Genomic DNA, 13743 nt, shown 5'->3' with positions numbered 1-13743 from the left:
AGCACCTCTCTTTCAATGTTTTTAGCTCTTTGCTTCCTTCCCTCCCGGGGAGGAGGATGTCAGGTCAGGGGGCTCGCCATAGCATATTTCCAAAGTAGACATTCTTACCCTGGGGTCTTGGGGAGAGAGTCTATCTGTGTTTTCATTGTCCTCCAGCTGCAATCGAGCATTTTTCTCTGTTGTGCAGGGAGAGAACACACCACAATGCTACTAGCAATACCTGTGACTTGTCACCAACAGAAATTACAGACATTTTCAGAGCATGTTGCCATGGTGACAGAGAAGTTGGAATACCATTTATGCTCATCGCTCTTTCAAAGATACAGTAACTGTTAGGCCCCATCAGATCTTGTTGTTTATTGTGTTAAAAAAAACAACAACAACACATATAGCCCGGCGTGGCTCAGTGGTTGAGCACTGACTTATGAACCAGGAGGTCATGGTTGGATTTCCTGTCAGGGCACATGCCCGGGTTGCAGGCTCTATCCCCAGTGAGGGGCGTGCAGGAGGCAGCCAGTCAATGATTCTCTTACCATTGATGTTTCCATCTCTCTCTCCCTCTCCTTTCCTCTCTGAAATCAACAAAATATATTTTCAATATATATTTTTTTTATTGATTTCAGAGAGGAAGGGAGAGGGAGAGATGGAAACATCAATGATGAGAATCACTGATTGGCTGCCTCCTGCCCGCCCCCTACTGGGGATCGAGCCCACAACCCGGGCATGTGCCCTTGACCAGAATCGAACCTGGGACCCTTCAGTCCACAGGCTGACGCTCTATCCACTGAGCCAAACCAGCTAGAGCAACAAAATATATTTTTTAAAATATATATTTAAAAAATAAAAGCATTACATACAATAAAGTGCACCATTTTAAATGCATAGTGAGATGAGTCTTAACAAATGCCTCCACTTGGGGACCCACACCCCAAGCCCCGGGCACACCACAGGTGCCCACGCGTGTCCATGGACCAGAACTGAATTCCTCAAACAAGGGGCTTGGAGAAGAGAAGACATTAACTTCCCATTTCAGGGTTAGGAAAGTCCCAGTTCCCCGGCGGGGGGCGGGGCGGGGGGGCGGTAAATGGAGTCGCCAAGGGGCACAAACACACGCACATCAGCAGTTCTTTTCCTCTGCGTCAGCAGCTCCGGAGCTGTGCTAATGGCGCAGAGTCCGGGCTGGAGGTCCAAGGTGCTGGCTGCGCGACACTGTGGCTCGCCCGGCCTGGCCACACCTGGGGGAGGCTTGCAGGGCAATGGAGGGTGAGCTCCTTCCCAGTTTCCTTCAAGCGTGCCGCCCTCGCTCGCCTCCTCTGCCCTCTGCCCTCTCTCACACCTGCAGCAGCGCCCGCCCCTCAGCCCCGCGGGCCCAGGAGAACCCATCACCCAGGAGCCCCTGGAAGTCAGGCGGGGCCCAGGGCGGCCCAGCAGTCAGAGCTGGGGCGGGTGTCAGGGACCCGGGCGGGCCCAGGGCGCGGGGGGCGGTGCGCGCTGAGGACGGGCGGGGCGGGCCCCTTGGCGGCGGCCCCAGGGGGCGGTGCCCGGGCGTGAGCGGTCCGTCCCTCCCGGGCGGGAGCAGGACAGGCGGCGCCGGCGGCCGCGGAGCCATGGACGGCAGCGGGCCCTTCAGCTGCCCCATCTGCCTGGAGCCGCTGCGGGAGCCGGTGACGCTGCCCTGCGGACACAACTTCTGCCTCGCCTGCCTGAGCGCGCTCTGGCCGCACCGCGGCGCGGGCGGACCCGGCGCCCCCGGGGGCGCAGCCCGCTGCCCGCTGTGCCAGGAGCCCTTCCCCGACGGCCTGCAGCTCCGCAAGAACCACACGCTGTCCGAGCTGCTGCAGCTCCGCCAGGGCTCGGGCCCCGGGCCCGGGCCCGGCCGGGCCTCGGCTTCGGCCCCGGCCCCCGAGCCCGCGGCCCCCAGCGCGCCCCCCAGCGCCCCGGAGCCGTCGGCTCCCTGCGCGCCCGAGCCATGGGCTGCGGGCGAAGAGCCGGTGCGCTGCGACGCGTGCCCGGAGGGCGCCGCCCTGCCCGCCGCGCTCTCCTGCCTCTCCTGCCTCGCCTCCTTCTGCCCCGCGCACCTGGGGCCGCACGAGCGCAGCCCCGCGTTACGCGGACACCGCCTGGTGCCGCCGCTGCGCCGGCTGGAGGAGAGCCTGTGCCCGCGCCACCTGCGGCCGCTGGAGCGCTACTGCCGCGCGGAGCGCCTGTGCCTGTGCGAGGCCTGCGCCGCCCAGGAGCATCGCGGCCACGAGCTGGTGCCGCTGGAGCAGGAGCGCGCGCTCCAGGAGGTGGGCCGCCGGCGCCGCGCACGGGTGACGGTGGGCGGGCCGAGGGTCCTGGGTCGCCCCCCGCCCCTCCTCCTTCCCATTTTGTTCATGTTCTCCTGGAAGTTGAGGGTCTTTGCTGTCCCTTCCAGCCCTGACAACGTCATCCGCTCGCGATGGGATGGGCTGATGCGAGGACCCAGCGAGAACGCGAAAAGGACGCGGAGGGTGGGCAGGGGGCCCATGGGGGTCTAAGGCAGGAGGGATCTGGATTAGGCCCTGCGGTTCCTGGGCAGCTGATTGCCGCTGCGCGGCTGATGAGACCGGCCAGTTCGTGCGGGACCGGGCTCCAGGTTCGCCCAGCACGGAGGCCGCGGGTTTAGATGGGTGTGGCAGCCACTGGAGTGCGGCCGGTGGAGCACACAGACCGCTCTGTCCAGCTGTTCCGGGGCCAGTGGTGGGACCATGTGCGCGGTCCTTCCTGCTGCCTCCGCCCCCAGTTTCCTTTGGCCTCCAGCCCGGTCTTGGCGCTTTGGCCTTGGGATTTTCCGTGTCTCCAGCCTGAGCCGCCTTGACTCATAAGACCCAGGGGGATTTGCCCGGAATCCCCATTTTTAAGGCCTGGATTGGGGACACGGGCTCTTTGGGGACAGGGGTCCCCAGGACAGCTGAATGGCCTCTTGTGCAGCCCCTGCTCCCTCCATTCTCTGCCTCTTCTCCACCGAAGGAAGTTCTCAAGTGAATGCGCCATTGAGGACCACGGGTGGCCTTGTACTTGCCCGCTGGTCAGAGAGGGGAGGCAGACAGCCCCCAGCCAGACTGTGCTCCCCCTGGGCATTTGGGAACGACACCCACCGCGGCCTGAGGCCCGCCCTCTGACATATTGTGGGACATCACGGCCACCCCCAGTCCCACCCGTGCACCGATACCATGCCCACGTCGCCCCTGCCCTGCCCCACCCCGGGGTGAGGCCTGGGACCCCAGGGCAGGCTGTGGCCTCTGCCAGGCGCCGTACTCATGAAGATGTCACCCACAGGCCGAGCAGCCCAAAGTGCTGAGTGCCGTGGAGGACCGCATGGATGAGCTGGGCGCCGGCATTGCCCAGTCCCGGCGGACCGTGGCCCTCATCAAGGTCAGCCCCGACCCTGACCCCGTCCCCTCCTGCAGGAGGCTCCTGGCACTGTGAGCTCGCAGCGTGGTCTGGTCCCCTCCAAGGAGGCCTGTGCCCAGGGCATTGCCCAGTCCCCCTGGCAGAGACCCAGGGTGGCTCCGGTGGGTCCCTCTGCCCCTCCCAGAGAGTGGGGTGGGAGAGGGGGGTCTGGAAGGATGGGGCCCAAACAGTGATGGTCTGTGCCCTCCCCACCGCTCCCACTGTCCGGTGCAGAGCGCAGCCGTGTCTGAGCGGGAGAGGGTGAGCCAGCTGTTTGCGGAGGCTGCAGCCACCCTGCAGGGGTTCCAGAAGGAGGTGCTGGGCTTCATCGAGGAGGGAGAGGCCGCCATGCTGAGCCGCTCCCAGGGGGACCTTCGGCGGCAGGAGGAGCAGCGCAGCAGGCTGAGCCGGGCCCGCCACAACCTCAGCCAGGTCCCCGAGGCCGACTCAGTGAGCTTCCTGCAGGTGAGGACCAGAGAGGGCGGGAGGCGGAGAGAGACGGCAGCGGGTGCCCGAGCCTTCAGGGCTGTGCCGGCTCCCGGCAGGGCTGTCTCACCCCCGCTGGGAGGCATTGTGGCTCGCAGGGCCTTCATGGGCATGTATCTGGCACAGGAGCTGCTGGCACTCAGGCTGGCCCTGGAGGAGGGGTGCGGCCCCGGGCCTGGTCCCCCGCGGGAGCTCGGCTTCACTAAGTCATCCCAGGCTGTGAAGGCGGTGCGAGAGGTGCTGGCCGCGGCCTGCGCCAGCCAGTGGGGGCAGCTGCGGGGGCTGAGCGGTGACGAGGACGGGCCGCACAAGCTCGGCCCAGAAGGTGGGTGCCCCTCGGAGTGACTCACCTTCCCCAGGCTCCCCTCCCAGGCCCCCCGGCCCGGTGCCCGTGCAGGAGCAGAGGATGGAAATGGCCTGTTGCTGGGCGGAACCGAATCCTGCCAGCGACTGGAGCCGCCACCCCGTAATGACCAGTCAGCCGCTTTGGCCGTAGCCTACAGGACGGGGCGGGAGGGGGGCTTCTCCCCGCCCCCCTTTAACTTCAGAGGGGCTGGAGTCCGGGGGCAAGTGGGGCGGGGGGTAGATTCCGAGGGCCAGGCATACATGTGACCCAGGGTACCCTACCTGGGCGGCGTGCCTGTCCCAGGAGGCTTGGGTTGCTGGGAGGAATTGGGGGAAGAGGGAATTGGGGGTCACGGCTTTGGAAGGGGCACCTTGCAGAACAGCCCAGTCCCGGGGAGCTGGCGAGACCCCTCCGCTGTCTCCTCTCTGCAGCCGATGCTGAGTCCCAGGACCCAGATAACAGCAGCCACCTGGACAGCGAGGTGCCCCGGGATTACTTCCTCAAGTGTGAGTGCACCCTGGGCTCGGCCCTCCGCACACGGGGCCCCCTGACGGCCGCAGGGCTGGCCTGGCCCTGGAGTCCCTCCCTTGTCCATGGGGTGAACTAGGCCAGCTCATGGGGCGCGCTCCAGCAGGGCTGAGTAGTGCTGGCTGCAAAGGTGGGCGAGGCTGTGCTTGGGGAGGTGGGCACCTAGGGGAGGGTGTCCTCTCTGGCCTTGTCCCTGAGCCCCGCGTCTCTCTCCCGCCCGGGGAGCAGTCGCCTACATCGTGGACCTGGACAGTGACACGGCGGACAAGTTCCTGCAGCTGTTCGGAACGAAAGGCGTGAAGAGGGTGCTGTGTCCCATCAGCTACCCCGAGTCCCCCACCCGCTTCACGCACTGCGAGCAGGTGCTGGGCGAGGGCGCCCTGGACCGGGGCACCTACTACTGGGAGGTGGAGATCATCGAGGGCTGGGTCAGCGTGGGCGTCATGGCTGAAGACTTCTCCCCACAAGAGCCCTACGACCGGGGCCGGCTCGGCCGCAACCCCCACTCCTGCTGCCTGCAGTGGAACGGACGCGGCTTCTCCGTCTGGTTCCACGGGCAGGAGGCGCCCCTGCCGCACGCCTTCTCGCCCACGGTTGGGGTCTGCCTGGAATATGCCGACCGAGCCCTGGCCTTCTATGCCGTGCGGGACGGCAAGGTGAGCCTTCTGCGCCGGCTGAAGGCCACCCGGGCCCGCAGGAGTGGCCCCACGGCCTCCCCCGGGGACCCCTTCCAGAGCATCCTGGACAGCCACTTCCCGGGGCTCTTCAGGAGCCGGCTGAAGCCCGCCTTCTTCCTGGAGAGCGTGGACGCCCACCTGCAGATCGGGCCCCTCAAGAAGTCCTGCATATCAGTGCTGAAGAGGAGGTAATGCGGGCGCCGGGCCTCGGCCGCTGCCTCGGCTCCTGGCGTGCACGTCTCCGCAGCCCACGCGTCCTCAGCAGCCTCATTTCTAAAAGAACACTTGGCCTCCCAGACCCTCTCAAGTGCCTCTCAGACCCCCTCCCCCCACTGCAGGCCTTGTTTCCGGGAGAGAGAGCCACAGCCAGGACAGATCCAGGCTACCCCAAGCCCTCCTTTTCCAGGTGCCTAGGACAGTGCCTGGCACACAGTAGGTGCTCAATAAACATTTGTTGAGTGAATGACTCCTTCCTGCTCTCCGCCCACCAAGAATTTCCCAGTGTTTCTCATCTTTCAGGAGCCGGTCTTGAAAGGCAGGAGAAGGGAACAGAGTCCCTGGTCCCAGGATTCCTGTTGGGAGGGAGGGAGCCCAAAGAGGGGGCTGAAATGGGGTGCCTGCCCTTTGGGGCAGCCCTACTCCCTGGTGCTGGACAGGGGCAGCTAGAGATGCTTCTCCCGTGGGGGTCCAGCCCCACAGTGGTTCTGGCTGCCACGTGTTTGCTTTGGGCAGCCTGGTTCCCATCAGCTGTTTTCATCCTAATGCCACAGCCTCGCTCTGGCCCTGCCTGTGGTGTTTGTGCCCAGGACTAACTGCAGACATCACACCCCCGAGAACAGGGCACGGCTCCTGGGCAGGGGCAAGAAGGCCTGAGACCCGAGTTGCTTTCACTCACACACCTTCTCAGCCCGTGAAGGATGTGACTGAGCTGACGCGGGTGTGGCTGGAGCCCAGAACATCTACAATAAAGGGACCTGTGTCCTCTGGGCTCTGCCTCACCTCCCGCGCCCGGCTGTGCAGCCGGGACAGTGCTCGGCCTCCAGGCTGGGGAGACGCGTGCCCTGCACCCCAGCAGAGCCTCTGCTGCTCTGCCTGGATGGCCCCGTGTCCCCTGCTGCCACCAAACCTCCATCGTGGCCTGGGATGCCCCAATTCTGCTCCCCGAGGCTACTTGGTGAGTGTTTCCAGGCCAGCCCGCCCTCCCTCGGTTCTTTGTGGCCCAGGGGCCCCCCAGAGAACGCCCCAGCAGGAAGGGCCAGGGCAGACGGAGGCCTCTCTGCACCCGGCCCAGGTCAGGCGGGACAATGGGTGAGCTATGCAGCCAGACAGCAAGGCCATACAAGTCCTGCCCTGGCTGCCTGGGCGGCTAAAAATAGTCCCTCCTGCGCAGCCCTGCCTCAGCCCACAGCCAGGATGTTGTTTTTCTGGGCGGGCCCTCCTTGCTCCTGGTGTTTTGGGTTCAAAACACCGTTCCCTAGGCAGCCAGGGCCCCCAGCTCACCCAGCCGCTGGGGCCCATGAGGGAGGCGGCTCTGGGGCCTCACGAGGTGGGCCCGTGGGGCTTCCTAGTGTCCGCTCACCTGCTGTGAGCCTCCCACCTTTCACCACCCCTCCCACCACCCCAGCTCTGTCTCATCGCCCCCCTGGCACTGGCGCTTCCTGGCGGAATTCCAGTCTGACTTGTCAGGTCTGCAGCCAGCGTCCCTGCCGCTTCCAGTGATTCCAGCTCCCAACACTCACGTGCACTGCAGCCGCACAGCCCCGCGCAGGGGGTGGGCACCCAGGCCGCACAGCTGGCACGGGGCTGGCGGGTGGGCGCGGCCCAGGTTTCAGTGTGGTCCCCACTGTGGGGTATCCACACGCCTGCCCGTCCTCTAACTCTGGGATCATGCTAGAGCTGGAGGGATGGCGTGTGGGAGCCCCTGTGTATCCGTGTGTCTGTCTGTGTGTCTGTGCGTGTGGGTGTCCTGTATGAGTGTGTATGTCTGCCTGTCCGCCTGGGTGTACGTCTGTATTTGTGTGTCTGAATCCAGCTGTACTTTTCAAAATGTTCTGAGAAGACCAGGAGTTAAGAGGTGCCCGAGGTGGGGCAGGTGGCAGGCTGGGAAGGGGCAGTGGAGCAGGGCTAGCCCCTCACCACCCCGCCAACACTTTATTTATTTTTTTATAATAAATATTTTTAATTAAGTCAAACACCAAACCATAAATGTTAATATTTGATTGTTAGATAAAACAGCATTTGGCTTATGGAAATAACCACTTTAAATGAAATCTTTTAGGCACTTGGGTATAGCCAACACTTTAATTAAATAGATTTTACTGAAAATTGCTTGTAAAAAAGAGAAACTGTTAAAAAAAAGAAAAAATGTTAGAAACCCCCATGTAGGCCAAACCTTCTACCACTACCATTTCCATAGGAAGAAACTGAGGCACAGACATGCAGGAGCCTACCCAGTCCAGCTACCCAGTCCAGCACACTTGCTCCATGCTCCACGCGTAGGTGTGGCCTTGCTTAGAAATGTCTGAACACATGCACAAACACGCATGCACATGCACGCACACACATGCAAGCACACACATGCACAAGCACGCACTCTTTCCCAGCGTTGCAGTAGCCTGTATGAGAGCTGCCCTGAGCCTGGCCCCGTTGCCATGGCCACCAGAGCCCCTGGCGGAGCTGCCCAGGATGTGTGGTCTCCGAAGCTGCCGCCGGCGCCCAGCACAGACAATGGCAGAGAGTGTGAAGGGCTCCGGGGCTGTCGCTATGGCTGAATCTGGCTCCTTTGGGCCAGGCAGGGAGCCAACCTCCACTTGCGCTTTGTTTCTGTGGGAAAATTACTCCAGAGCCCTAAACAACAGGCCGAGCAACGGGCTGGAGCATCGCTGCTCTTGGCAGCTGCGGACCGCTGCGTCCTGCACCCTTGGGTCCTGCACCCCTCACTGCTCCCAGCCCCTCCACACACCCCAGGAGGGTCAAGGCAGACACCATCTCCACCCTTGTCCTCCCCTCCTCCGTCCCCTCCCGGGGAGCACCCACTGAAGGGCCTCCCCTCCCCTGCCCTCCCCTCCTCCCAGGCCCAGGATGAGGCCAGGCCCAGACTGTGGCCAAGCAGCAGGCTGTTGGGAAGACGGGCTGAGCTGGGAGGGGCTGAGGTCCAGAGGCTCTGCTGGGCTGGGCTGGTTTCCCCGGGAGGAAAATAGCCCTTAGCTGCAGGGTCTGCGTCAAACCCAGCCCTGAGCTGTGGGCAGAGTGGCAGCTGCCAGCAGGGGCCCTCGTGAGGTGGAAGGGAGCTATTTCGGGCGGGTCATGTTCGGTAACACAAGTCCCTGCTTCTCCATCAGGAGGCAGAGCCAGGGCACCGTTGGAGCTATTTCTGGTTGCTATGGAGACGAGCCCCACCCAAATTTCCCGGTCCAGACCTCCCTGCTCTGTCAAGTTCGATTTCCCCAGAAGTAGCGGCAAGGCCTGTTCTGAGAGTCCGCGATGGAGTGTTTACACAGACCTGCTGTCCGGTTCCACTTCTGCGCCTCCCAAAGCCCCGAAAGCCAGGAAGAGGCGGGAGTCAGCCCCGCGGAGCCGCGTGGAGGGCGCTCAGGGAAGGAGGGCCTCGGAGAGGCTTTTGGGGGCCTGGGCCCCTCCCTGCAAGTTCTGGGTCCTCCTTCCCAGAGTTGGGGGTGCTCCTCTCCATCTACCCGGAAAGATGCCAGATGGGGTAGCCTCGGCCCCTCTCATCCTCTTTTTTCTTTCCTTAAACCCATTTCTCACCTAAATTACAGTGACTTCACACTTTCAAATCTGATGGCATTGCGTCCCCAGGCTTCCCATGGCTGCTAGGAAAAGTCCAGAATCCTGACCGGCTCCGTCCCTGCAGAACCGCCTGCCTCCCTCGCGCCTCTCCCTCTCCTTCCTACAGGCTGGCCCCCTGGGGTGCGCTGGCCCCCAGTCCAAGCCCCGGCCCACTCTTCTTGCCTTGCTAGCTCCTCCTTGCCCTTCAGACCTCAGCTGCCCCTTCCGGGTGGTCCTCCCTGAAACGCCCCCGGGGCAGCTGCTGAGATGCCCATTGTCCCAGCCCCTCGGGTCCTGAATGGCAGCCTCCTTCTCCCCGGGGCCAAGCAGGAGTCGGCTGGGGCTGTCGTCACAAAGTGCCACAAACCGGGGGCTAAACAGGGGCTGGTTACTGTCGCGCAGTCTGGGGGCCAGGAGACTGGAATCGAGGTGTTGGCAAGACCGGTTCCTGCCGCGGCCGCGAGGGAGAGTCCGTCCCAGGCCTTCAGCGCACTGATTGGCTGGTGATGGCGGCAGTCCTGGCTGTAGCTCCCTCTGTCATCCGGGAAATGCCTTTCAGTCTCCTACCACGTGAAGAGCAAACAAAGGGCATATCTAAAAAGTGACCCTGTCTGGCCAGTTCATAGGTCGACCCTCAGTGGTTGAGCGTCGACCTGTGAACAGGAGGTCACGGTTCGATTCCGGTCATGGGCACATGCCTGGGTTTCGGGCTCGATCCCCAGTAGGGGGCGTGCAGGAGGCAGCCGATCAATGATTCTCTGGCATCATTGATGTTTCTCTCTCTCTCCCTCCCTCTCTCTTCCTCTCTGACATCAATAAAAATATATTTTAAAAAATAAATGATCCTGCCACCCCCAGAGGTCGGGAACTACGTAAGCCACACCGGCCCGCCCTTCAGCACGCTGCTTGGGGAGCCGTAAATCGGGGCAGTTTCAGCTCCAGGAACGCAGGTCCCATTGAGTGGGTGCTCCTCCCACCTCCCTCCTCCCCGCCCCCAGCCCACCCCTGCCTTTCTTCTGGAATGGGAAGGGGGCTTTCAAGACGAGGATTGCAAAACCTATTCAGTGCTTAACAATTAGCAAGTTGTTAAAATAACTAAGTAGAACAGAGAATATTGGAGTACAATATAAAATAAAACTTGTCCCAAACGCACATCTTTTTTTTTTTTTTAGCTGATGTAATTCAGTCTCCTTTTGGGGGAAAATAGCTTAAGCACTTAAACGCTTAAGCAATTTTTAGATAAACCTTCATGGCATGAAGAGTGTTTCTGGGAATGAGCTCCTCACCCACCCAGCTGTCTTTGGTCAGGCGCCCAGTCTCCTCTGGCCAAGCAGTGGCTCCCGCACAGTTCACCCCAGGATGGCCCGCGCCCACCAGAGGGAGGCGGGAAGTGGTCTTAGTCAGGTGTGGGTTCTGGAGGGTTCTGAGCAGGGTCCACAGGAAGCGAGGGCCAGGCCGGTCCTGGGGGGCTGCTGGCCCTGAGCAGGGGTTCAAAGCAGCGGGATTAAGGAGCGTTGGGTGCCGTCAGGAGGCGAGCGGTTAGCATGGGGCACCCCCTAATGGTGAGGCATTGCCAAGCCTGCCTGGGGTATTTCTGGTAAGAAAGCAGCAGTCGCTGAGGGAGGGGGTCCTCAGGTCCCTGTAGCGTGGCTGGGGCTTCGCCTGCGTCTCCCCTCCCAGCCGGGGGACTGCAAGGCTGTTTTTGCTTGTCCAGCTGATTTTTACTTTCTTTGCACGTATAAACGTGCACCCACGTGATGGGTCTCGCTATAAAATGTATTGCTTGCTGTGGGTCAAAGTTTAAAAACAAGGAAATGTTGGCGGCAGCAGGAAGGGACTGGGTGTTAGACCGGCGGGGTCAGCCCACCTGGGTCCTGCAACCTCGGGACCTGGGTTCTGGCTGGGAAAGAATTCAGAGCCAAGACTCGTGCTGTAAGAGAACGTTCACTGGGTAAATCCCGGAGGTAGAAGAAGGAATTCCTAGAAGAAAGGAGCTTAGGAAGCAAGTTACAGAGGCAAAGGAAGGGCCCTGGGAGCTTGGGAGGGAGGAAGGGGGACGAAGAGGGGGGAGGGTGGAGAGAGGCGAGGGCCTGCACCCGGAGGGAGCGTGCACGGGTCCTCCGTCCTAAGGGTTTTGAGGGTGCAGATGTTAGGGGAGGTCCCAGGGGAAGATCCCAATAGGGTATTCAGCAGCTTCCAGGTGTGTCCTTGCAGGGTGGTGGTCTCCCGGTCAGGGGTCCTCAGTCAATGCGGTTAATCCTGAGGTCGGCCTTGGTGTAGCTGGTCTGGTTTCGCTGCTTCTCTGGGCCTAGAGCTGAAATACTACTGAGGCCTGGAGGTGATCTCTCTGGAGGAAGGGCCAGGAGGTCTAAGCCTATGGCCATAGGTATGCGAGGGTAGGGAAGGTCCCTTGGGGGCGAGGTCCCCCCTACAATTGACCGTTGCTAGGCACCCAGCGTTCCTCCCTGGTGACCTTCTGAACCTGGCCCATCGTCCTTGCTCTGCTCAAGCCTAACTGCCCACCTGGCACACAAAGACAATGATGATTTGTCCAGCACAAATGATGCTTGTTCTGCTCACTGAGGCACAGAGATGAAGCTGCTCGGGGGTCAGGAGGGACACCAGGGAGGGCACCAGGTGTTAGACAGGCAGGGTCAGACCCACCTGGCTGCCCTGGTGGGGGGCAGTGTCTCTCAGGCATACTCACACCCCTTCTTAGCACACCTCAAGATGCTTGGGTCTGGAGAATAGGAGGACTTACAGCTTAACAAAAAAGGGGCCATTTCTGGAAACAGGCAGAGCCTGTGTGGACTAGAAGGCAGGAGAGGTCTGAGTTCTGAGACCTGGGCCCAGACGGGGACTTTGGCCGCAGACTTGGATCAGCAATGAACTGCCCTGGAGCTGGCCAGTGTGGACGCTGGAAACCACCGGTTCCTCCACGGCCGGGGAGCGGCCCTAAGGATGTGTTTGTATAAAACTTGCAAAAGTTGGACATTTAAGCCGGAATTCGCTAAGCCTGCTATCTCTCTCCACTCCGACTTCCTCTTTATCACACTTCCCCTCTGTCAGGATCCCTCAGTGTGGCCACAGCACTGTGTATTCATGATATTGTCTTTTAGTTTAGAGCCTGAGAAATAAGATAGCTACTAAAAAGGGCGCCTGGTGGGTAACTGGGCTCCAAAAAAAAATAAAATAAAGAGCCTAGCAGCCATTTCTCTGCAGCAGGGCCTCTCACGCAAACTGCGCTTCGGGGAGAAGCCAGCACTGAACTGCCTGCCTGCAAGGTGCTCCTGCCAGCGGAGCCAGCCCTTGTAGAGGAGCTCCTGGGACCCTATTTCTACCGGGAGGACTGAGGCTTCCCCATCCAATTGGAGCTGCATAGCCATCGCCCATCAGCTTCATCACTGACCAATCAGGACAGGGCCTTCTGGGCCAAGCAACCTGTTGGGAGGTGGTGCACCAAAAGGTTGCTTGTAAGAAAGAGGCAGCCGATGGATGTCAGGCTCTTCTCCCTTCCTCTTTCTCTAAAAATCAACACACGATTCTTTTTGAAAAGAAAAAGCCCTGACGGGTGCGGCTCAGTTGGTTGGGCGCCGTCCCATGCACCTTCGGTTCCTGCTCAGGGCGCATGCCCGGGTTTTGGGCTTGGTCCCTGGTAGGGGGCACGCAGAGAGAAGCAAACGGATGTCTCAGACTCACATCAGTGTTTCTCTCTCTCTCTATATATATATCAAGAAAAAAATCTTTAAAAAAAACCACACACCTGGGATTTGGTGTCCTCATTTGCATGAGAATGGACCAACCAGGGACCAGGGGCAGGGACTTCTGTCTATGTAAGCCTGGTCCCCCATGGCGGTGAGAATACTTTACTTTTCCACCAAAGATGGCAGCCTCTGGCTAGAACCAAAACACTGAAGGTGCCAGAGCAGACCAGCACAGACCAGCGCAGGGCTGTGCAGGAGGCAACCAAACAATGTGTTTCTCTCACATCAATATTTCTCTCTGTCGTTCCCTCTCTCTTCCACACTCTCTCTCTAAAATTCAATGGAAAAATATCTTCTGGTGAAAAAAAGAAAAAAAAATATCCTCTGCCGAAACCGGTTTGGCTCAGTGGATAGAGCGTCGGCCTGCAGACTGAAAGGCCCCAGGTTCGATTCCGGTCAAGGGCATGTACCTGGGTTGCGGGCACATCCCCAGTGGGAGATGTGCAGGAGGCAGCTGATCGATGTTTCTCTCTCATCGATGTTTCTAACTCTCTATCTCTCTCCCTTCCTCTCTGTAAGAATTCAATAAAATATATTTAAAAAAATATATATCCTCTGGTGAGGATTAAAAAAGAAAAAAGTTAAATTAAGTAGGTGGACCCTGCGACTGGCCACCACGTATTAGGAAACCAGCTGTTTGCCCGGAATGAAACTCTGAGCCCTTAAGGTGAATGGTGCACCAGCACCTCCACGCGGGGGTGAGATGCTCACATTCCCCCTTAAAAATCCCCCTCGAGGTGGG

The 13743-nt window shown here is 60.5% G+C and overlaps 1 protein-coding gene across 1 annotated transcript; it reads left to right on the top strand.

The window, feature by feature from the left end:
* Nucleotides 1-1607: 1607 nt before the first annotated feature.
* Nucleotides 1608-6114, top strand: TRIM47 (tripartite motif containing 47). Its single transcript, XM_070393134.1, has 6 exons — nucleotides 1608-2288; nucleotides 3301-3396; nucleotides 3649-3879; nucleotides 4027-4225; nucleotides 4678-4752; nucleotides 5003-6114. Exons 1-6 carry the CDS (start codon nucleotides 1608-1610, stop codon nucleotides 5641-5643), a joined length of 1923 nt encoding a protein of 640 aa, XP_070249235.1. The 3' UTR covers nucleotides 5644-6114.
* The last annotated feature ends 7629 nt before the right edge of the window (nucleotides 6115-13743 follow it).

Source organism: Myotis yumanensis, unplaced genomic scaffold, assembly GCF_028538775.1.
Source record: "Myotis yumanensis isolate MYYU_CA2020_CCGP unplaced genomic scaffold, mMyoYum1.0.hap1 SCAF_16, whole genome shotgun sequence".
Taxonomy (NCBI): Eukaryota; Metazoa; Chordata; class Mammalia; order Chiroptera; family Vespertilionidae; genus Myotis; species Myotis yumanensis.
This window is presented reverse-complemented; position numbering and strand designations above follow the sequence as displayed.